At 39.3% G+C, this 23,101-nt stretch overlaps 1 protein-coding gene across 2 annotated transcripts in view; it reads left to right on the forward strand.

Annotated features, from left to right (window-relative positions):
• The window catches only part of PAPSS1 (3'-phosphoadenosine 5'-phosphosulfate synthase 1), a 101,976-nt gene extending 80,038 nt beyond the window's left edge, over positions 1-21,938 (forward strand). For both annotated transcript variants that reach the window (XM_042935745.1, XM_042935746.1), the window contains exons 11-12: positions 6,755-6,984; positions 21,217-21,938. In XM_042935745.1, the coding sequence (XP_042791679.1) occupies positions 6,755-6,984; positions 21,217-21,355 (369 nt within the window). In that variant the 3' untranslated portion in view covers positions 21,356-21,938. The remainder of the gene's footprint in view (positions 1-6,754; positions 6,985-21,216) is intronic.
• The last annotated feature ends 1,163 nt before the right edge of the window (positions 21,939-23,101 follow it).

Raw genomic sequence — 23,101 nt, forward strand, 5'->3', positions numbered from 1 at the left:
CAGGAAACAACCCTCTGATGAACAGGCTAGCTGAGGCTGACAGACCAGTGCTGAGTGGGTCAGGACTTTGGGAGGGAGCCCTCTTGCTGCCAGAGCAGTGCACAGAGTGTGATAGCTGTGTTGAGGTGGATGCAGGAAATAACCTTCTGGGGCACAGGTGAGCACAGGCTGGTGGGTGGGTGAATGGCAGGACTCAGAAAGCTACTGCTGCTGAGAGGCTTGGAATGCACCAGTGTCTGCACTAGGGGGGCAGCAATGAGGTGGTCATTGGCCTCAGGCTAGGGCTTGAGGTCGTTGAAGGCTTGTGTACTTTGGGCTTGTCCATGGGCCCGAGTGCCACCCGTATCCTCCATATACAGGCCGCTTGGACAACCCCTTCCTACTACAATAGAGGGTATCTCTGATACCCTCTACTGATAAAACTAAGCATTTCTTCTTTACAGTGAGCATAGTGTTAAAAGAGTTCAATCTGTTGTCTCAGAACAAGTACTGAAGGGTGAATTTGGAGTTGAGAGACAACTGATTGATAATTGGCACAAAAAGCTAGAGTGACATGCCCAAAAACATTAAAAACAAACTTCAGAAGGGGCGCCTGGGTGGCTCAGTTGGTTAAGCATCCGACTCTTAATTTCAGCTCCAGTCATGATCTCACAATTCATGGGATCCAAGTCCTGCATCGGACTCTGCACTGACAGTGAGACCCTGCTGAGGATTCTCTCTCTCCCCCTCTCTGTCTGTCCCTCCCCAGCTTGTGCACTCTCTTTCACTCTCTCAAAATAAATGAACGTTAAAAAAAAGCCTCAAAAAAATGAGAAGTGCCAGTAAATTACCTGTGGGCTAGAATGGAGCTATTGACACTTTAAAGGAAAACCACACAATTCAGACTCCTTAGAAGAAATCATGTGCTAGTCCAGCTTGCAGTAACAAATTGTTTAAAATATGAAGAAGCAGAAAGGGGTGATCTATAATTCAGAATAAAACTATCACTAGAAACATACCTTGAGATGATGCTGATGTAAGAATTAGCAGTTAAGAGCATTAAAACTTCTTAAAGCAAATATGGTCTAATGGATAAGAAATCTCAAAAAAAAAAAAAAGGAAACTATAAAAAAAAAGAATCAAATGGAAATTCAAAGACTGAAGTAGATATGAAATGAAAACATTTGTTGTATGGAGTTAAATGCAGACTAGAGGTGGCAGAATAAAAGGTCAATGAGCTAGAAGTCACTCAAAGTTACCTGAGAAAAGAAAAAGGGAATTAGATGGGGAAAAAAAATGAGCAGAGCCTCTGTGACTTGTGGGCAGTATCCAGCCATCTTACAAATGTGTAACTGGAGTTCTGAAAAGAGGAGAGAGAGAAAAAAAATGTGGCAGAAAAGGTGTGAGGTTTTTTCGTGTTGTTGTTGTTGTTGTTGTTGTTGTTGTTGTTGTTTAAAGTAGGCTTCATGCCCACTGCTGGGCTGGACCTCACTCTGAGATCAAGACCTAGCCGAGATCAAGAGTCCAGATGCTTAACCGACTGAGCCACCTGGGTGCCTGTGGCAGAAAAGGTTTTTGAAAAAATGGTTAAAAGTTTTCCAAAATTGATGGAAAACATCAGCCTACAAATTCAAGAAGCCTAATAAATCTTAGAAAGGATAAATCCAAAGAAAACCACACTTAGGCACAAGCAGTCAACCTGCTGAAAATTAATGATATAAAGAGGAGCCTTAAAAGCAAAGTGATGGGGGCAAAGAGGTCTGACTTCTCAGGAGCAATACGAAGTAGAAACAATGCAGTGACGTCTTTAAGAGAAAAACAGAAAGCCTGTTAATCTATAGGATTCTGTATTCAAACAAAAATAAAGATGAAGTAAAGATATTTTCAGGTAAGAGTTGAGGATTTTATTTGGAAAAAGTTTTTCAGAAGTCTTCCAGCAGACTTCCCCAGAGGTTGCATTATATGCTCAGATGCCCACGCTGTATGGCAAGGAAGGGCCTGGCGTTTTCATCTTCTAGAGTGAGGTTTTTGTCATCAAGAAATAGATAAGGGCAAAGAGAAATCAGTTATTGTATAGGCAACCAGCACTATTTGCCACATGGGAGTTAAATTACTTTTGTAATCAGGAAAAAAGCCAATCTGTGTTTGGCACACAGATGCAAGTAAAGCAGAAAATAAGTCATTTGCTGTTAGGTTGGCCATTTATGGATCCTTAGAAGGCTCTGTAGGAAACCTGTAGACCTCATCTTATATTCCTTCTTCGGTATGCATTCAGTATTCCAAACTGCTTGCCACTGAGCATAAGAACACAATAATACACTTTGACCTCGGTGTGCTGGAGAGAGACCCAGGCAGCTCTCACTGGGTTTTAGTGACCACCTTCTAGGCAGCATGTCCTCTTTGTCAGAGAGCAAATGAATTTTCTTTAGAAACTGGCTAGGAAGCAATTAAATGCAACTGCGATTGTCATGGACTGTTTCACAGAGTAATAGTTAGCAGCGGTGTTTGCAATTGTCCTTTGTTGAGGGTCAGGTGCTATCTTGAGTGCTTTCAAATCTCCCATCAATTTATGTGTTAAACATTATCTTTCCCATTTTTATACTTTTTTTTTTTTTTTTTTTTTTTGAGATAGCGTGAATGGGGAAGGGGCAGAGAGGGTGAGGGAGACACAGAATCTGAAGCAGGCTCCAGGCTCTGAGCTGTCAGCACAGGGGCCAGTGCGGGGCTTTCACTCATGAGTGAGATCGTGACCTGAGCCCAAGTCAGACGCTTAACTAACTGAGTCCCCCAGCGACCCTCTCATTTTTATAAATGGAAATTGAGGCTTCTATTAGGAAATCAACTAAGGACATTGCATCGTTAAGAGGCAAAACTATGGTTTAAATCTAGGACAGCCTGATTCTAAAGCCTGTGTTCCTAAACCGGATATAGGATGGCTGTGGGCGGACTTGGATTCTCTTGACTGAAAAATATTGTACCTTTTCGGTGGGTTGTAAATTGATTCACACCAGTCATTCTTGGAAGTGTTACATGTGATTTGCTCATTCCTGGTTGTTATAATGCTAAAAGTATTCTCATTGGGAAACCATTCACTAGAATATAAATTGAAATCATTCAGGTTATTTGCAGGACAGTGTTGACTCTGTCCATGCTTGTTGTATTTACATTTAATTTACTCATTTAACCTCTAGAAGAACTCGAAGAGGCAATTCAATTTTCTGGTTATTTTATAAGACAAAATTAGAACTGGCCACTGCCACCAATATGCTTTGTGATTCAGTAAGGTACTGATTTTTCTGGGTTTGGTTTCCTCTCCTTTTAAAAGGGCAGAGGGGGTTGGATTAAATGATCTGAGCTTCCTTACATATTAAAATTAAGCTATACATTCCTTGTTCATAAACCATTTGGTACCTGAATGATTCAAGTATCTAGACATAAACATTTAATGAGCAAAGTAAGTTCACCTAAATTCAGAGAATGTAGATTGGTCTTTTAATTTAACTCTGTAAGCAGTAGCTAATTTGCATGAGGCTGAAATGATTTTCCATTTAACTGAAGTTGCAAAATGGTTCATTGATGATTTGATTCTGACTGACCCTTTGATAAAAATTCTGAGTCTGAACTAGTCGCGTCTACAGTGAAGGGGCAGAGAGGAGTGAGCAGTATTTTCATGAAGGACTGAATCAGGGTGGTTGGAGGAAGAGGTGGTGTCTATGAGGAACACAAGTCTTTTATTGTTGTGTTTTGTCATCTTGTTCGTACAGAACTATTGCAGCTTGTTGCAAACAGTAGTAATGCTGAATAGTAGAAGAGATATAGGACCTTGGGGTCCTCTTTATTTAGCTAGCATATGGGGAAAGAGAACTAGAATAGTGCGCAGGCAGCTTTTCAATGGTCCTTGTTTGGAAGTGGTACACATCACTCTGGGTCTCTTGGTTGTTGTTGTTGTTGTTGTTGTTGTTGTTTTTAAGTTTATATCTTTTGAGAGAGAGAGAGAGGGAGAGAGAATCCCAAGTAAGCTCTGCATTCTCAGCGCAGAGCCCGATGTAGGTCTTGAACTCAAGAACTATGAGATCATGACCTGAGCTGAAATCAAGAGCCAGACGCTTAACCGACTGAGCCACCCAGGTACCCTGGCTCTTATTTTTTGGACCAAATCTCTGCCACATGGCCACACTGCAAGATATACTGAGGGTTATTTTAAACTGTGTGCTCAGGAAGGATAGTATAAGGTACATAGAAATACAGGTAGTTGGGAAAATAAGTGAGTGAAAAAAAATCAAGACAGTTTTTACTATAGGAAAAACAAACAGTTGTACAAGGAGGGGGATGAAATAAAGATGATAATGGGTGACATTTACTGTGTACTTTATACCAGGTACTATTCTAAGTTTTTACATTTCCCCATATTACTTTTCTTAAAAAGTCTGAGATAAATACAGTTCTAATTACCATTTTACAAATGAATTTCACCAACAGTGATGATATCACCATATTTATTGGATAAATGGGGTAGGGAATAAGGACAATGGAGTGAGTCAAGCATCATCACAGTAGGAAATAGAAATAACATAGAAGTAATATAATATCTAAAATTAAATAGATCAGCAGTATACACATGCCATTTAGAAACACAGAGGTAGGGGCTCCTGGCTGGCTTGGAGCATGCAACTCTTGATCTCGGGGTTAGGAGTTAGAGCCCAGTGTTGGGTGTAGAGATTACTTAAAAATGAAACCTTAGAAACACAGAGGTAAATATCAGTAAGCTTAAAAAGCTGGAACTCCTCAGGGTGATCATTTCAGGTACGGGGTCTGGGATTGTCCTTGTGCTATTGCACTTTCTAAACTGTTTCAATAAAAATATGTCTTGGTATCAAAGTATTTAGAGATCAAAGGACAATGATGTGTGGGTGGTCATCATTTTTATCTTATTTTCAGATAGAGCAGAAATGGTTTTGTAAATCTTTAAGTAGTGGAGCCTAACACTGAAAGGGAGCCGAGGCCAGATTTCTTTTTTCTTTCCCTTTTTCTTTTTCTTTTTCTTGTTTGTTTGTTTGTTTGTTTATGAGAGAGTGTGTGCGTGTGTGTGTGCGCGTGTGCATGTGGGAGACAGGCAGAGGGAGGGGGCAGAAAGAATCCCAAGCACCTCCACACCCAGCATGGAGCTCGACGCAGGTCTTGATCAATCCACAACTGTGAGTTCGTGACCTGAGCCAAAACCAGGAGTCAGACACTCAACCAGCTGAGCCACTCAAGTGCCCAGGAGCTGAGAACAGATTTCTAGACTGGGTTTCCTCTGCACTTTCTTGATAAGTCACTTAACCTTTGGGCGCTCATTTCTTCAAATGTTAGTGAGAATGATGATCTCTTACATGGCTAAAATGGTTTTTAAAATTACTTTAGCTTCTAAAGTTCCATGTTTCTGGGTGTTAAACTAATTTTGTTTTTAAACAAGCACTACTGTGAATGCATCAGAGCTTTGGAGCTGGTTTTGGATGCAGCATGGCTGTGTGGTCACAACCAACCCTTGCTATTATTCTTACCTAGCATCTTCGGTAGTAGTCACTTGGCTGTAGGGTTTCTCAGTACCAGTTTATGTAAGTATGTATTCATGTAATTGAAATCCAGTAGCTTTTTAAAAACCTATTCAAGTGTAACAAAGAAGAGTGTGTACCTTACAAGCTCTGAATTTGGAATATACAGCTCAGTGACTATAGTTGATAATACTATACTGTATATATGAAATTTGATGAGAGTATATCTTAATTGTTTTCATCACACACACTCTCCGAGGTGATAGATGTGTCCATTAACTTGGTTGTGGTCAGTATTTGGCAGTATATATGTATATCAAATCATGTTGAATGCTTTAAATATATACCATTTTATTTGTCAATTATACTCAGTAAAACTGGGAAAAAAAATTATCATTATCCCAGAAGCCCCTTCCAGTTTCTTCCCTCGAAGGTTCAACCGCTACCCTGACTTGCAATAGATTAGGTTTTAAACTATATATAAATGGCAGGTAGTGGTTTTTAAAATCGTACATATATATGCATATACATTTACTTGTTTCTTAAGTCAAAAATATTTACAAATACATGTACATAAACGTCTGTACACATTCATGCTTTGAGATTTTGCGGGGAGGGCTTGCCAATTTTGTTTCTGGCTTCCCAAGATGACAATATTTAAATTTGTTGAGTTTCCTGCTGTTATTGATTGTATAAGTAGTCCAAGTCCTCCCCAACTTACGATGGTGTTATGTCCTGATAAACCCATAAGTTGAAAATACCATTAAGTCAAAAATGCAATTAATACACCTAACCTACTGAACATCCTAGGTTAGCCCATCCTACTTTAAATGTGCTCAGAACACTTACATGAGCACAGTTGGGCAAAATCATCTAACACAGAGCCTATTTTATAATGAAGTGTTGACTCTCTCATATAATTTATTGAATGCTGTACTGAAAGTGAAAAACAGAATGGTTCTATGGGTACAGGTAAGTGTGTGGGTTGATTGCATGGCCTACTGGTGGCTGGTGAGCCCAGCATCCTGAGAGATGATCCTACTGCCTATCGCCAGCCTGGGGAAAGATCAGAATTCAAAGTTAAAGGTGTGGTTTCTACTGCATGCATATTACTTTTGAACCATCATAAAGTCAGGGACTGTAAGTTTGGGACCATCTGTATGCACACATTTATTACCCATTTACTCCTTCTAAGTATGGGCATAAAAGCATAGTTTCAAGTATGAAAACTTTTATTCTAGGTCCAGTGGCATTGCAGAGCACGGATGGTTGCAGGAGCCAATTTTTACATTGTCGGACGAGACCCCGCTGGCATGCCTCATCCAGAAACAGGGAAGGATCTTTATGAGCCAACTCATGGTGCCAAAGTGCTGACAATGGCCCCTGGGCTCATCACCTTGGAAATAGTTCCCTTTCGAGTTGCAGCCTACAACAAGAAAAAGAAGCGTATGGACTACTATGACTCTGAACAGTAAGTTTTATTGTCACAAATCTATGAAACGCCTTGTGCTCTAAGCTGCTCCCAGGGCTTTAAAGTATTGTCTCAGTTTTATAATAACTTCACTTTGTTGTACAAACTTTGTTGTACACATTTCAGAGAAAGGCCAAACCAAGGAAACTAATTTCTCAGTATTCCAGCAGTTAGAAGTAGAAGTAAAAATTGAATCTGGTTTCATGCTTCCTGGTTCATATATAAATGGCATGTAGTGGTTCAGTTTTTTTGTTGTAGAGTGCATAAGGTCAGTATTGACATGACTATTTCTGCCATATCTACTGTATGTTATGGAGCATGTAGTAGAGATGATTACTCTGGTAAGCCCCAAAAATCTTAGCATTGAGAGAATTTAATAACTATGCAATCACTTATGTGATAGGCACTGTCCTAATTGCTTTATAGGCATTAAACTAATCCCTACAACAATCCTATGGTGCTATTATCCCGATTTTATAAATTAGTAGTAAGCTGAGGCATACAAAGTTCGAATAACTTTTATAAGGCCCAGAGCAGTAAATGGCAGCCCAGCAGTTGAACCCAAGCAGTGTGACTACAGAGCCTTTGCTCTTGACCACGAAGAGTGTAACTTCTTTCTTCAAAGATCTTAGGAGGAGCAAAACACTAACAAGCTTTTAGTACAAATTATTGGTAGTGTTGAACATGTATCTGTGTCCCTTCAATGAAAAATTGTATTAATTTTTATTTATATATAATAACAATTGTTAGTACATTCTAAATTTATTTTTAAACATTTATTTATTTTTGAGAGACAGAGAGCACAAGTGAGGGAGGGACAGAGAGAGAGGGAGACACAGAATTCAAAGCAGGCTGCAGGCTCTGAACTGTCAGCATAGACCCTGACATGGGGCTCGAACCCACAAACCATGAGATCATGACCTGAGCCGAAGTCGGATGCTGAACTGACGGAGTCACCCAGGCGCCCCAATTGTTAGTATATTCTAAATTTAGAGTGACACGTTAGGGCTCTAGAATAGGAAGTTATGGGTTCTAGCTCTTTCTTTGCTGTGTGACTAGCCTTGTTTCTTCATCTCTAAAGTGATGGCGGTAGATGAGTTGATTCCATCTTAGTTCAAAATCTGTAGTTCTTTCCATGATCTGTAGCATCTAGTTATTTTTACATTTTTAGCAGATACTTGTTTTGTTGATTGATGCTTTTTTAGTACAAATTACAATTCATGTGCAAGTAGAATGGAGAAGTACTTTTTTATTTGTTTTCTTACATTTATCTCTACTAATAGGTACTAATTGAAAATTGTTCATGGTCTAATAACCTTTAATCTGAGAGTGCTCATCCTTTTTTCCATGATACTTTATAGTTAATTCTGTGTTCAGGAACAGAGAACCCTGATCCTCACCCTGTGTCCTCATTTGGTGTAGCCCATTTTGTAATAATGGGGATGGACAAGAAAGAAAAAGAAACCTTTTAAAGATCAAAACATTCTCTTGTCTCTAAAAGTGACATGAAGTTTGGTGTCATTTAATTTCTTTGTGATAAATGGTAAATTGGGTAAAGAAATACTGCTATTTACAGTAGAGTTTGAGAGATTTATTGGCTTTTCACTTAAGGCATGAATACTGCTGGAGAAAAAAATGCATAATTTTAGATGATAGGCTTTTCTGAGTGATGAACTGGAGCTAAAATGCAGGAAAATTTTATGAGTCAGTGAACAGAAAGGGCTTATATAACTGATACAGGCAAGTGTAAAAGAACTCCTAAGTACACTTTGGGGCCTAGGTGTGGAATTCAAGACAGGAGCTATTCTAGACTATTATTCTGAAAATCTGAAATGTGGTCCAGATTCTAGTATACTTCTGAACCAAACCAAGAGAAGAATTTGCAATAATCCAGACCATTTTTACTTTTATAAAAGATCAGGATTTGCCAACACATAGAAATAGTTTTAAATCGTGGCATGTTTTGTTTTGGCCTAAAAATATATAGGCCTGTGTATGTTGTTTGTATGTCTATTTATATATGTATGCATGTGTACATACACTTACATAATGTATGTGCACACAGAGCAATGTCACTGTCTCACAAACAGGGCATCTATAAGAGGGGTGTGCTGAGAGTTGCAAATGGGCTCTTCTCTTCCAAAGGGATGCCTCAGAAGCTTTAACAAGAGAATTTTAAGTAAAGGGGCACCTGGGTGGCTGAGTCGGTTAAGCATTCAACTCTTGATTTTGGCTCAGGTCATGATCTCATGGTTTGTGGGTTCTAGCCCCACATCAGGCTCTGTGCTGGCAAAAAAATTTAAAAAAAGAATTAAAAAAATAAAAACAATTTGAGTAAACCTTGAACTATATTGCCACAAAAGGTGATTGAAACTGAAAATATAAATTAAATGTTAAGGAAAGTAAAAAGTTTCCAATACAGTCCTGTCTTTTTGTGGTTAAAATTATCTAGTGCCTCCATTAGAGATTCTAATTTACTTATTTCGGGGAGAGGCCTACACCCCAGCAGTTCTTTTGTAAGCTCCCCAGCTGCAGACCCTTCAGTGTGACTCATGGAGGGTAGCATTGCTTTCTACATATTTGTAAAACATACAGTGTCAGAGACAGAATGCTGGGCTGGGAAACCCTTTACTTCTGATCCAGCATGCAGTTGTTTGTTTAGTTTGTGTACAAGATGTTATGAACATAATCTTGTTCTGAAAGTTAACAGTCACTTACAGAGTGAGGAGAGAGAAATAGAATCGTTCTGCCCGTGGCCACATGGTTAAAACTTAGGTGAGTTTCCATGTCCGTGAGTTAAGGAAACAAAACTAAATAGAGTTGGGCTTTTCTTTTTCACTTCTCCTTTACTGATGTTTCATTACTGTGGTTTCTTTGCATGCATGATCAGGTGATTTAATCACCCGCAGGACCTAGAACCCATCTGTATGTAGTTGACAGACGTGCTGGGGGAAGCCCTTGATAACTTTCACGTTTTGTTAAATCTGTGTAGTATTGCTTTAAGTCTCTCTTTTAATCATTCAAAAGCTAAATAATTACATCAGTTCTCATAAGATTTTCCAGTGATGAATTCTATATTAGTTGCATGAGTGGCTCATTTTCTTGGAATTTTTTTGAGTTTACCAAATCTTAATAAATTGTAACTTGGGAAGCCTTAAAACTGCCTTAGTTTTCTGATTTTTTATATTTGTGTTCACATATAATTAAGTTGATGGGAACATGTTGGAAAGTGATTAAAATTTTGTGGAAAGGCGATAGTCTTTGATGTAGTGAGAAAACACAGTTATTAATTATGCACATATGAGGTTGTCTTATGTTTGATTAATGGATGTTATTCAATGCCAGCTTTTATGTAATTAATGATTTTGCAGCTTTTGATTTAATTAAATACTAGTGTAAGACAAGGCTTAGGGAGAACAAAAACAAACTTTATGAAGATTTCAAGTAAGATATTGATAGGAATTATGATAAAAATCATCTGTTTATACTTAGGAAGCTCAAGTAGGCTCGTATTTGCTATAATAGTGACTCAAGGAAATTTAGTTTTAGGACTACAAGACTGAACTCCGTTCTTTCAGATATTACAAACTTTTAGAATTCTCAGTTATTTGTAATGTTTTCTCCTTTATGCAGATCTTCTTAGTATTTGGGTAAAAAAATTCAAAGTTATGGTTCAGATTATTGAAATGGCAACTTAACAAAAAGAGCATACATGAGTGAGAGTGCCTTGTGGAAATGGGTATATGAAGGGACAGGTGGATGAAAATGTTCCAGTCTGGTTATTTCCACATTATCAGTAGAGTGCTTTCATAGCTTTAATGTTGAAGTTGATATTAATTCACATACTGTTAGTGTCATTTAAAAAATATTCTAATTATAGACACTTTTTCGTATAGCTTTCCCTTCTTTTATGTGCTTTCCACAGGAAAGCTCATCTTTTCTAGTGGTTTCTGTGCAATGACTTTTAAAGCTATACTTCATTATTTCCAAGTTGCTAATTGTGTTAGTTTTCTAGTGCTAACACATGACTACAAATTTAGTGGCTTAAAACAATCCTTACTGTCTCAGTTTTTTGGGTTGGAAGTCTGGGTGGACTGCATTGGATTCTCTGCCCAGGCTGGGCTCTCATTTGAAAGTTCTGGAAAGAATCCATTTCCAAGGTGACCCTTGTTGGCAGAATTCAGTTCCTTGCAGTTGTGGGGCTGAGGTCCCCATTTTCTTGCTGGCTGTTGGCTAAGGATTGCTCTCTGATCCTAGAAGCCATTTTAGATCCTTTCTTCTAGACACCTCCATCCCACCAACAGAATCTCCTTCATGGTGAATCCTTCTCCCACTCCAAATCTCCCTGACTTTCCCTTCTATTATTTGAGAAAAGTCTTTGCTTTTAAAGGGCTCCAATAATTTAGGTTAGACCCAGGTAATTTCACTATTTTGCCATACAAATGACCTATAGTGGTAGTAACATTATTTGTCTTCATTCTTTCATAGACCCCTCTTTTGCAGACATTCTAGAGAAGTGAGAAAGTTAAGTTTTCTAGAAGTAAAATAAAAGTAACTTTTTTCTCTGGAGGTTAATATTAGGAATAATAGATAGGACATCCTAAGGAGATGTTGTGGTATTTTCATTATAAAACCCAGTAGTACTCCTGTCCTGCCTTTTTAAATCAGTTACAACATCTGAAAGAGAGAAGACATTGGTGGGGGGGAGGGTAACCAATATAAAGGTCCCAATCACAACTCTATTGTGCTGGAATAGACTATATGGAAGACTTATTTTTTTAATGCCAAGGACGCCAAAGAAGCGTTGAACCAAAGAAGGCCAAAGATCTGCTCCTTCCCTCCACCTCAGAGCCCTGACCAGTTTTGACTACTCGTATGAGATAAACGGACATATGTGATAGGGGAAAAGTAGAAAGAGCAAATGAGACAGTTCTTGGGAAAGAGTTCCCACAGAGCTTAGGGGAGAATAATCTGGGTCTCCCCAGAGAGCAATCCAAGGTGATCTTAACACTCCAGCCTGGTGGAAGGAAAATAGGCCTTAGTCATACACCTTTGTTCCTAGAAAGTTCCTTCTTTCTGGGTGAGTGGGGTACCCTGATTTTGATGCAATTTGGGGTAACAGATGAATAGGATGCATTCTCCCAGTGGTCAACCAATAAAATCATTATGGAAACATTTAAAAGAAAAATAACACTCAGGCAGTCACCTATTTTATGTGTGTGCTTTGAGTTTTATTCTTTTTCTGTACATTGATTTAACACAGTTGAGTTTATAATAGTTTTTTTTTTTTACCCTGCTTTTAATTATTTACTTTTCATGAGCATCTTTCCATGTTAAGCTCATGTAAGCATGTATTTATTGTAAGCTCTCTGTATACATTCTTTTGTTCGTTCTGATACCGTACTGTGCCACAAGTCCCAATGGTGTGTGTGCAGCATAGGGCCGAGTGAGGAAGCTTGGGAAGGTTCCCTCCGTGCTGCGGAACAAGACTGGCTGAGAGGCTTCCTCACACAACTTGTGTCCTTAGGTATCACCGAAGGCAGGTAGCATCTGCTTGTCATATCTGGTCCCACCCCTTCTACCCCGTTGTCTCGCACACATGGAGCAGAGTTTTTCCATATCTGTACTTTCAAATGCTGCTCTACTGAGACCTGGTCGTGATCTCCCCTCAGACTGTGGAGCTGTGCCGTGTTGTCACTGGTCTTACTGCAAAGAGTTCCAGGAGGAAAGAGCCACAAATCATCATGTCTGATGTCTTGATTTTTTGTTTTCTCTCTGCTTTGCTTTTTTCCCGTGACTTTTGGGGTCTCCTCATTTTTCTTATGCTTTCTGCCCTTTTTGGGGTACGACTGGGATTTACTTAGTATAACAATGTCAAATCAATTTCTTTCTTAACAACATGCCATTTAGCAGACAGGCTTTCTCAACCTTGGCATTATTGACATTGGGACCAGATAATTGGTTGGGAAGGGGATGCCATCCGGGGCATTCTAGAATGTGTGCCCTGGGGAGGAGGAAGTGAGGTTGCAAAATCACCTGTCTTGAGAATCACAGGTTTGTAACAATATTGGCATGTTTAGGTACTTATTTTCTTTTTAATTATTTTGTCATTAGTCACAAGTCAAAAATATGGGTTTGTTTTTGTTTTTGTTTTTTACTCCAGCGACTTCTTTTTACTTTTGTATTTGGAGCTGATCTAGATGTTTTGAGAGTAACAGATATCCTGGTTTCTAAGTAAATGAGGATACTCACATGTTTCTTAAAAGTAGAAAGCAAATAACAAGATGAAGAAATCCTGGTGAAAGATATAAAGGAAATTATTTAATGTAGTCAAAGCAGTGTCCTTGCCATCTAGCAGTGTCCTGGGTTTACCTAATTTTCTGGTTAACTCATGGATGCTTAAGCTGCTTGAGTTACTAATTTTGAAAACCCTTTGAAAATGTATTATTTCGGTCTCTATAACCTACTGCAACTAAACAGGCTGTATACAGAGAGCAGCACTCAGGGACATCAGCGTGTGCTCAGAAGAGGTCACTACAGTCTGCTGAGAGGAAGTTTTCATACAATGGGATTTCAGCCATGTACCTCATACCAGACAATTTTATTTGGATGATGGGCACCTGAGAGCTTCTGAGTTTAGCTTTCAAAAAATTGAGATCCACCATCCACTCTTGAGTAATCAGAGGCTTCTTTCAGAACCAGGTGAAAGTTGATATGCTCTTTCCCAGCACAGAAGCCCCATTTTGGCCATTAAGGTATTTATGGATCCTTTTGAAACCTGTCCATTGGCACTCAGTTCAAAACCTCTGTTTGTCTACACTGTGGTAGATTATAGTCTTCATGACCCTTTTTGGTAAAGAAAATTGACTTGACTGCAGTGCACTTCAGGACGGTCCTTGAAATTTGTTGGTTTTTTTTAATGTTTATTTTTGAGAGAAAGCGTGTACGAGAGTGGGGGAAGGACAGAGAGGGAGGGAGACAGAGGATCTGAAGTGAGCTCTGTGCTGAGAGGGAGAACCTGACACAGGGCTTGAACTCATAGCTGTGAGATCATGACCTGAGCCCATGTCAAGATGCTTAACCAACTGAGCCGCCCAGGCACCCCTAGAAATTTGTTACCTGTCTGAGTGTTTGATAGGAACTGTTCTCTAGCTTTTACTTAAAAGATTGGGGTGTTGGGAGGGAAGTATGATGAATTAAGGATTTTGGTTAGGTAGGTTCTAGATAGTTGAATTTTTTGTGTATTTCAGTTGGTCTTTGGTTTGAAACTAAACATTGTTAAATTTGTCATGTACATTGCCAGCCAGTAGTTTTTTTGGTTCTGAGAAAGAAATCCATAAATAACTGTTTATCTGGTTTTGGAGAGATGACTTTTTGACCTCACGCCTAAGAATTTTTAGTTTTGATCTACATAGTGTCATATATGAGCTTCTTTCAAGTTGGATGAAAAGTTAGACCCCAAATAGTTCATTTGATTCACTTAGAAGTTACCACTATGATTTTTAGTTCTATCAGAGAAGAAATTCCCCTTTGCTCCTCTGCTTGCTTATCATCTAGTTACCTTTTTTTTACAAAGCCCATGCTAATTGAATAACGAACCCTCAAAAGGTACACTTGATGGGCCATCTGTTGACCCCAGCTCTTGTCCATTTGAACAACTCATGCTGCTGGTGGCTCTGATGACCACATATGTGGACTAAGAGACAGCAGATGGTTGTAAAGATTTAAAATCTTCAACAAGTGGCCAAGAGTCATTGTACTTCGGAGTTAGTCAAGATGCTGGCCACATGTAGTTAGTATATCCCACGTGGGACAGGATGCTGGTCCACAGGGTCCCGCATAGCTTGCTAGATGGCGTGTTTTTCCTTCTCCCTGCCATTCCATCCCTTTTCTTTCTTTAAGAGATGTGGACTGTAAGAAGCTATGACCAAGTGGTTTTGAGAAGGAAAAAAAAAATCAAACATAGTTGTGTGTGTGTGTGTGTGTGTTGTTGTTGTTGTTGTTGTTGTTTTTCCAGGCACCATGGGAGATTGGTTAACTAGTGTAATTAGATGGCTTATTAGAATTGCTTTGAGTGAAAGCCCTCAGGGTCATTTATTTGGTAGCCTTTCTGTTGTGGCAGATTCCTGATTACTCCCAGGTAAAGTTGAGAGCTAAATTTAGATTATTCCCCAAATGCCTGAGTTTTTACTTGACTCAGTTATTTCTGTAAGATCATGTCTAATTAAAGATGAATTGTGAAAAATATGATTTGATTCTAGATAATGTGACTCTTGTACGAAGTCCTTGCACCTGACTTCTTATAAAAAGTAAAATCCTTATGTGACAGTACAAGTATGAGGCAGAGGAAAATAAATGTGTTTTCTGTAGCCAGGGTGGAGTGGAACCGCCACCATGTGGGAACAGAAACTCCCATTTCATGTGATGAAGAAATGCTTGTGGCATGCGGGGCAGATGGAGTGTGAAATAGAGTCAGGAAAAGAGGTACCCAGGGACCTTGGTTTTAAAATGCAATTTCAGAAAGAATGCAAGCAGACTTCTGGATTCCAGACAGTTTGGCATTCTAGGGGAAAGAAAGGGCTGTAATTGGTCTGGCGTTTTTCCTTTAATCAAATAGTCAAGACAGTCATCCAGAAAGCTGTGCTCTCACTTCGTTCTCACTGCCATCACGAGCAAGCACTTTATGCATGGGACACAAGCTTTCCTTTGTTGAAATCAAAGTTTAAGATTTACATGGCCATAAATCTCCAGGGTCATAATTTTCCTTAGTGAAGCTTATATAGGGAGCTGATCAGTGAACCTTCTGAGGACCTGCAACATTCAACCAGTGTTTTGTTGGGTAGATTCTAGCTAAACTAACTGATTTTACATCAGATTGGAGTGAGGATGTTTAGATACAATTGGAAAGCTCTCTGGACCCCTCCACCCTCTTGGCTTCCTCTCTGACCTCAGGTGGAACCTGGCTGGCCTGGAGAGAAAGTCCGTAGTGTTGATGGATTCTATTATTAATCCATTCCCACACAGCTTCTTGTTCTCCTTGAGGGCAGTCTCAACGTCTTTATTGAGAAGGTTGGGAGTGTGCTGCATTAACTGCCTCGTCTTTTTCTCACCCCAAACCATCCCTGTTTCTACCTTCCTTCACTCCTGCTGCTCCTCCGTGTCAAAGCCCCACTTCTGTGTTCTTCATGTCAGACTTTTCTTCTTCATGTTTCATTTTTCTCCTGGCTTTCATCTTCCTTCCTTTCCTCAGTCTTGCCGTTTATTTTCTTCCACCTATACACTTGCTGAAACCTCCCATTTCCTTTAAACAAAAAAAAAAATCTCATCTCTTTTTCCACTCTGTATCTCTGCCAGTTTACCACCACATCTCTTTCCTTCGCCATCTACTAAAACTCTTCGGTTAAGAAGATTTAAATTCCAATTTGTAAATCCAGTAGTTATTTTTTTCCCCTCATGGTCCTTTTCTCAGCCTCTCTGTGGCCTTAACACATTAGGATTTCTCTTCTCCTGTGACCTCCAGATCATCTTGCTTTTCTTCCTACTCCTTTGACAAATGCTTTTCCTTTTGCTGAGTCATCTTTTTTTGGAGAACTTACCTGTTTTCTCTAACACAGTCTTCATTTTAGTGTTGGTAAATTTACAAATTATGTTTCTAACCCCAACCTTACTGAATTTTTTGGAATCTTTTCTCCCAGTCTTGCTTCTTGTCTAGGCCCATCTCACATGCAGTCAATTTCTTTTCTCCCCTCAGGTTGTCATGTGTATGAGAGAAAGGGGTTGGCTTATTTCCCTGTGGTAACCAGCCCATCTGCATGGGCCAGTTTATTATAGTAGATCTGACTTGTCTGACACATTGAACAGATGATAGAAGTGAGAGAGACCCCTAAGTTTAAACTAGTTTGAATCCATCTTTTAAGCAATGTCTGTTAGCCTTTCATTTTTATTGATCATCTCTGAAAATTTATATAGACATTTAAAATATGTTTTACCTAAGCAGATGAGAGCTGTTTATATATTGAGTTGAATGCATAGGTATATCTTCCTGTCTTTCTTGTAGTTGAGGGAATAGGTAGAGCACACAGGGTGACTAGGGGAAGATGTTGCATGCCTGAATTCAAGTAGTGCCTTTCTGCCTAATAGTTAGAGATGCTTTTCCTATGACTGATGAAATGAGTCACACTATTTTGAATGGTTGTTTTTTGTTTTTTTTTTTTTAATGTTTATTTTTGAGAGTGAGAGAGAGAGAGAGAATGTGATTGGGCAAGAGGTAGAGAAGGAGATACAGAATCCGAAGCAGGCTCCAGGCTCTGGGCTGTCAGCACAGAGCACGATGCAGGGCTCAAACTCACGGACCGCGAGATCATGACCTGAGCCAAAGTCAGACACTCAACCGACTGAGCCACCCAGATGCCTGAGTCATACTATTTTGTATTGATGTCCTATATGTATAATATTCCACAATAAAATTCTTAGATATGTTTCAAAGGGGGTTGGGGCAATCACTAAAGTCTGAGTATCTCACTCTGGAGTTGGAAAGGCCAGAACTGGGGCCAGCAGCAAATCCTAAGAGGTAAAACTAGATTCAGGACCAAGAGTCATGTTGATCTTAGGAACTAACAATTGTGATCAGGCATAGAGCCAGGCCAAATGAAAGAGGTGCACAGAGCCTGGTGGTGATAAAACCAGTTCCAAGGTTTAGAAGCCCAGTGGGCAGTGGGGTCATTGAGCACGCAGACAGAATCAGAAAAGCAGGAGAGACCAGAAACCAATGCACAGTTTGGATCATGAGGAAATCACAGTATTTCTTTCTTGGTCTGGAGTCCATAATCTGAGGGCTCATAGGTAGACAGTGAGCCAGGATAGGAAGGTGTATGTGGGTTCCCCTGCCTGAAGTGGAGGTGAGCAAGGTCAGAGAGAAGGTAGATGTGCAGATGATTATGGAAGAGATCGTTGTGAAAGTTATGGAGAAATTTCTAGTGGGAACAACTAGATAAAAGGGAATATACAAGTAGCTTAAATTAACCACAGCAATCAGAAATCCCACATTTCCCTTTTTTTTGCCAGAAGATGAAGAGTAGTGACTCATTTAAGACCAGATATGCACCGTTCTATATTGAACCAGTAAAATTTTTCTATGCATACACTTTTGCATTCTTTTATATTTCACCAAATATTTATTGAGTTCCTAATTAGAAATAGTTTTGAACGTGTTCTGTGTAGCTAGCACCATCCAGATACACTCTTTACTGATAATGCCTGGTACATAAGTGAGTTAATAGCCATTGTAACTACTTTGAGACCAGTATAGGAAGCATAATGGTATAGCAGGACCTTATTTATCTGCTTTCATCAGGGGCAGTATTTGAGGTTTCAGGTTAATTTAAGGTTAAATTTTTAAAAATTACTTAAAATCAAATGGCTGGAGATTATTTTATATAAACTTTTAACTCATTATAAAATTATTGATACTTGATATTTTTTTGATTTTGATAATTGATAAAAATCATTTTTAGAAAACTACAGAAAACATGAGCAAAATTAATAGCACTGTGGTAATACTGTATGGAGATAACCACTGTAACATTTGGGTAGGGGCGCCTGGGTGGTTCAGTTGGTTGAACTTTTGACTCTTGATTTCAGTTCAGGTCGTGATCCCAGGGTCATGGGATTAAGTTCTGCGTTGGGCTCTGCACTGAGCATGGAACCTACTTAAGATATTCTCTCCCTCCTTCCCTCCCTCTCTCGCTCTCCCTCCCTCGCTCTCCCTCGCTCTCCCTCCCTCGCTCTCCCTCCCTCTGTCTTCCCCCCTTCCCCTCTGCTCCACTCCTCTGCTGGAGCTCTCTTTCTCTGTCTCTCTCTCCAAAACAAAACAGTTTGCATATATTTCTCCTTCCTTTGTTCCTTTGTTCCTTTGTTCCTTCCCTCCTTCCCCCCTTCCCCCCTTTGAGAGAGAGAGCAAGAGCTTGAGTGGGGAAGGGGCAGAGGAGGAGGGAGAAAGAGAATCGGAAGCAGCCTCCACACTCAGTGCAGAGCCAAACACAGGACTCAAGCTCACAGCTAAGATCATGACCTGAGCTGAAATCAACAGTTGGACAGCTTACGGAGCCACCCAGGCGCCCCTTGGGTATATTTGTTAATAGCCTTCTCTCCACACCCTCTGTATTTTTAACAGAATTGTAGTTGTATTGCATAGAAAGTTTTGTGTCCTGATTCTTTTACTCAGGGCTAAACCATAATTTATTTAGAAACTTTAACCTTCAGGTCACTTACAGTATTTTACTATCCTAAAACAACTTCCACTTAGCTATCTTTATGCATAACATAAAGATGTTGTGCATAGATGTTGTGTGCATCTGATTTTTTCCTTAACATAGGTTCCTAGAAGTGTAATTATTAGTTAGAAAATATACTTGGCATCTCTCTAGAAGCACGTGGCAGTTTATGATTTATGTTCCACAAATAATGAAGTGGGAGGGAACATACAGCTGTTAGCTAGGAGCAAACATAGCCTGTGATCTGGTGGCCCGAGTGATCCAGAGCTCTTGCTGGGTCCTGGTCTGCTATCTAGGTTGGTTCTTTTTGTTTGGGGGAAGAGGATAAAATTACTAGTGGACAGTCTGTGCCATAGCCATACATGCTCAGTGCTTAATGGTTTAAGGGCCTTTGTGTGTTTTTGAATATAAGAAGATGAGAAAAACCAACAATACTTTGGTGGTATCCGTGGAAGAGTATCATTTATTGCTACTTACCTGTTTTTGCTATTAAAAAATTAGTTTTCTTTTAATGTTCCAGTATACATTTAACCTTTCAGAGTCAGACTTCCTAAAGAGTTTTCTGCCTGCATAACTAAATTGGATTTAATGGGTTTTTTTGTTTGTTTGTTTTTCATTTTTTTTAAATGTTTTATTTATTTTTAAGACAGAGAGAGATAGAGCACGAGTGGGGATGGGGCAGAGAGAGAGGAAGACACAGAATCTGAAGCAGGCTCCCGGCTCCGAGCTGTCAGCACAGAGCCCGACGCGGGGCTCAAACTCACGAACTGTGAGATCATGACCTGGGCCGAAGTCGGACGTTCAACCGACTGAACCACCCGGGTGCCCCTGTTTGTTTGTTTTTAATTTCTAGTTCTAAATTAGTAGTTCCCATGGGCTGAGGAAGAGGAAGTGAGGGAGGGAGATGGGTATGGCTATAAAAGGACACCCCAAGGGATCTTCAAGGTTTTGGAACTGTTAATGCATGTTGACTGTGGTGGATACGTGAACCTACATATATGATAAAATTGTACAGAACTAGGGGTGCCTGGGTGCCTCAGTTGGTTGAGCATCCGACTTTGGCTCAAGTCATGATCTCACAGTCCGTGAGTTCAAGCTCCGTGTCAGGCTCTGTGCTGACAGCTTGGAGCCTGGAGCTTGCTTCGGATTCTGTGTCTCCCCCTCTCTCTGCCCCTCCCCTGCTCATGCTCTGTCTGTCTCTCTCTCAAAAATAAATAAAAACATTAAAAAAATTTTTTTTAATTGTACAGAACTAAATACACAGAGAATTGAGTACAAGTAAAACTGGGGAAATCTGAATAAGATTGGTAAATTGTATTCATACTGATAACCTGATTGTGATATTATGCTATAGTTTGGCAAGATGCTACCATTGGGGAAAACTGGATAAAGGATAGATGAGAGCTTGCTGTATTATATCTTACAATTTCATGTGAATCTACAGTGATCTCAGTAGATATTTCAATTAAAATTTGTTTCCTAGTTCTAAAAATGGGTATTTTGATAGTATGGTGGTTTTTGTTCAATGACAGATTTGAAATCAGATTGAGCATTCATTTACAAGTACAGTACTGTGTTTTATCCAGATCTTTTTGTTTCCATTAAGCTTATCTACCATGAACAGAAGAAGAAATGCTTTTTAAAATTGCACTGTTACTGGGGCGCCTGGGTGGTTCATCAGTTGAGAGTCTGACTTTTTGGCTCAGGTCATTCTTGAGGTTTGTGGGTTCAAGCCCTGTATTGGGCTCTGCGCTGACAGCTCAGAGACTGGAGCCTGCTTTGGATTCTCTCTCTCTCTCTGCTCTTCCCCTGCTTACACTGTCTCCCTCACTCTCAAAAAAATTAAATAAACATGAAAAAAAAATTTTTAAGTTTCACTATCCCTAAGATTCTAGAAATGGGATGTAATTTCTTTCTTTCTTTCTTTCTTTTTTTTTTTTTTTTTTTTTTTCTGTTTCAGCCATGAAGACTTTGAATTTATCTCAGGAACACGAATGCGCAAACTTGCCCGAGAAGGCCAGAAACCTCCGGAAGGCTTTATGGCTCCCAAAGCCTGGACTGTGCTGATGGAATACTACAAATCCTTGGAGAAAGCTTAAGCTGTTGACCCTGTCACTCTACCTTTGACACTTAACTGAGTAACGAGGGGACCACGTAGTTCCTGTTGGCATTTCTTTGTGGTGGTGTCTGTCTGGACACACTTCCTCAACACAGACCACTTTCCTTAACTAGCGTCAGTTTTGGTCTGCCTTACGAGTTTTGTTTTGAACTAGTGTAATACATTGCTGGTTTTAATGTATCTTTTCCACTTATTATAGTTAATATTCTTACAGTGCAATTTTAAAATCTTGTCTTTTTATATTTATGCTTCTGTCTTATGATTTTTTCAAGCTGTTACATTAGTTGTAACCAATAGTATACACATTGAATCTCATTTTTCATCCCTTGGAAAAAGAAAAAGTCCACTAAACAATAAACTTGGCTAGACTTCGTTTGGGGAATTTTACAAGACATCTGTAGCAATTAGGTTTTCTTTTTCTACATTCAAAAATATAAACTGCTTCCTTCCTTCCTTCCAGGAAGCTATTGATCTCTTAGCTGTTATAATCTATTCTTATGATCTGTGTAAGCCCTGAATGAACTTTCGATCTATTCAATAACATTAAACTTTTTGGCTTCTTATTTATATGATATTTTTTGTTTTGTTTACACTTAACCTTTCCTTCTTGTGAAAAGTTTCTGATGGAGGAGGGAAAATACAGGCATCTTTCCATTCCTTGAATCTAATAATTAGCTCCTGTTTTTCATAGTGAATTTTTAAATGGAAAAATGATAATGCATCCTGTCCAAGAATTCAACCAGATTCCCCAAATATCTCTAATATTCTTAAACACCCTAAGGTGGTGGTACTAGCCATAGAGCTAGGGAGATGATGGTCCATTTGGGGAGGGGGCATCGTATCCAGTTTGCTTTTGTAGGATATCCTCAAGTAGACTATTCAAGTGGAGATGTTTATTTAGGAGCTGGGTATACAATTTTGGTTGAGATGCCAGCATTTTTGATTTGCAAGCATACTTTCTGTGAAATAATCATGATCTACTCTTTAAAAATTTAGCATTAAAATGAGATGGCAGAGTATACATGGAGATAGTGTATTGTCATTAAGGTAAATGAGAATAAAATATCACTAGGCAAAGAGATAGAAGGAAAAATGCAAAAATAGAAAAATTGGATTATGGAGGGAATCAGTGAGAAAGTTGGTAAATAGACAAAAATGGAGGCTATGAGTAGATATTTTCTAGTGGATAGATTTATTCACTCGTGAATACTGAATAAAAATATTCATTAGGTGACGTAGAGAGTTATATGGATGGATATGTTTACGGGAACAATTAGAAGTGACGGTTGGTATTATTTTGGTGCCACATTTTCTAGATCTCTTTTTTAAGGGAGAACTCCTTTATATAAGTCTACATAGGTTGAAGGACACCATAGATTTTCCCTCTCCAACTGCAAACAGCTAAGGTATAACATAGCACCTCAGCTAATTTAGAAACTCCTACCTAAAGTGTTGAAAATGTGTAGGAAGTGATGCAAAGATATAGAGACAAAACGAATCACGGATTCATGGTGGCAGCGGTAGAGTTGAGATTCTGGGGACTGTGATGTCAAGTGGAAGTGGAGCCCGTGGGGATGGGGTCTCCTGTGCAGAAGTAGTATCCCGTCTACAACATTCCAGTGGTGTGACCTTGGGTCAGTCCTCCACATCAGCTTCATTTCATTCCATACCATTTTCTGAGCCTCATTCTCTTGCATTTTCCATCAATTCTCTAAGATACCCAATA

This window comes from Panthera leo, chromosome B1 (genome assembly GCF_018350215.1).
Source record: "Panthera leo isolate Ple1 chromosome B1, P.leo_Ple1_pat1.1, whole genome shotgun sequence".
Taxonomy (NCBI): domain Eukaryota; kingdom Metazoa; phylum Chordata; class Mammalia; order Carnivora; family Felidae; genus Panthera; species Panthera leo.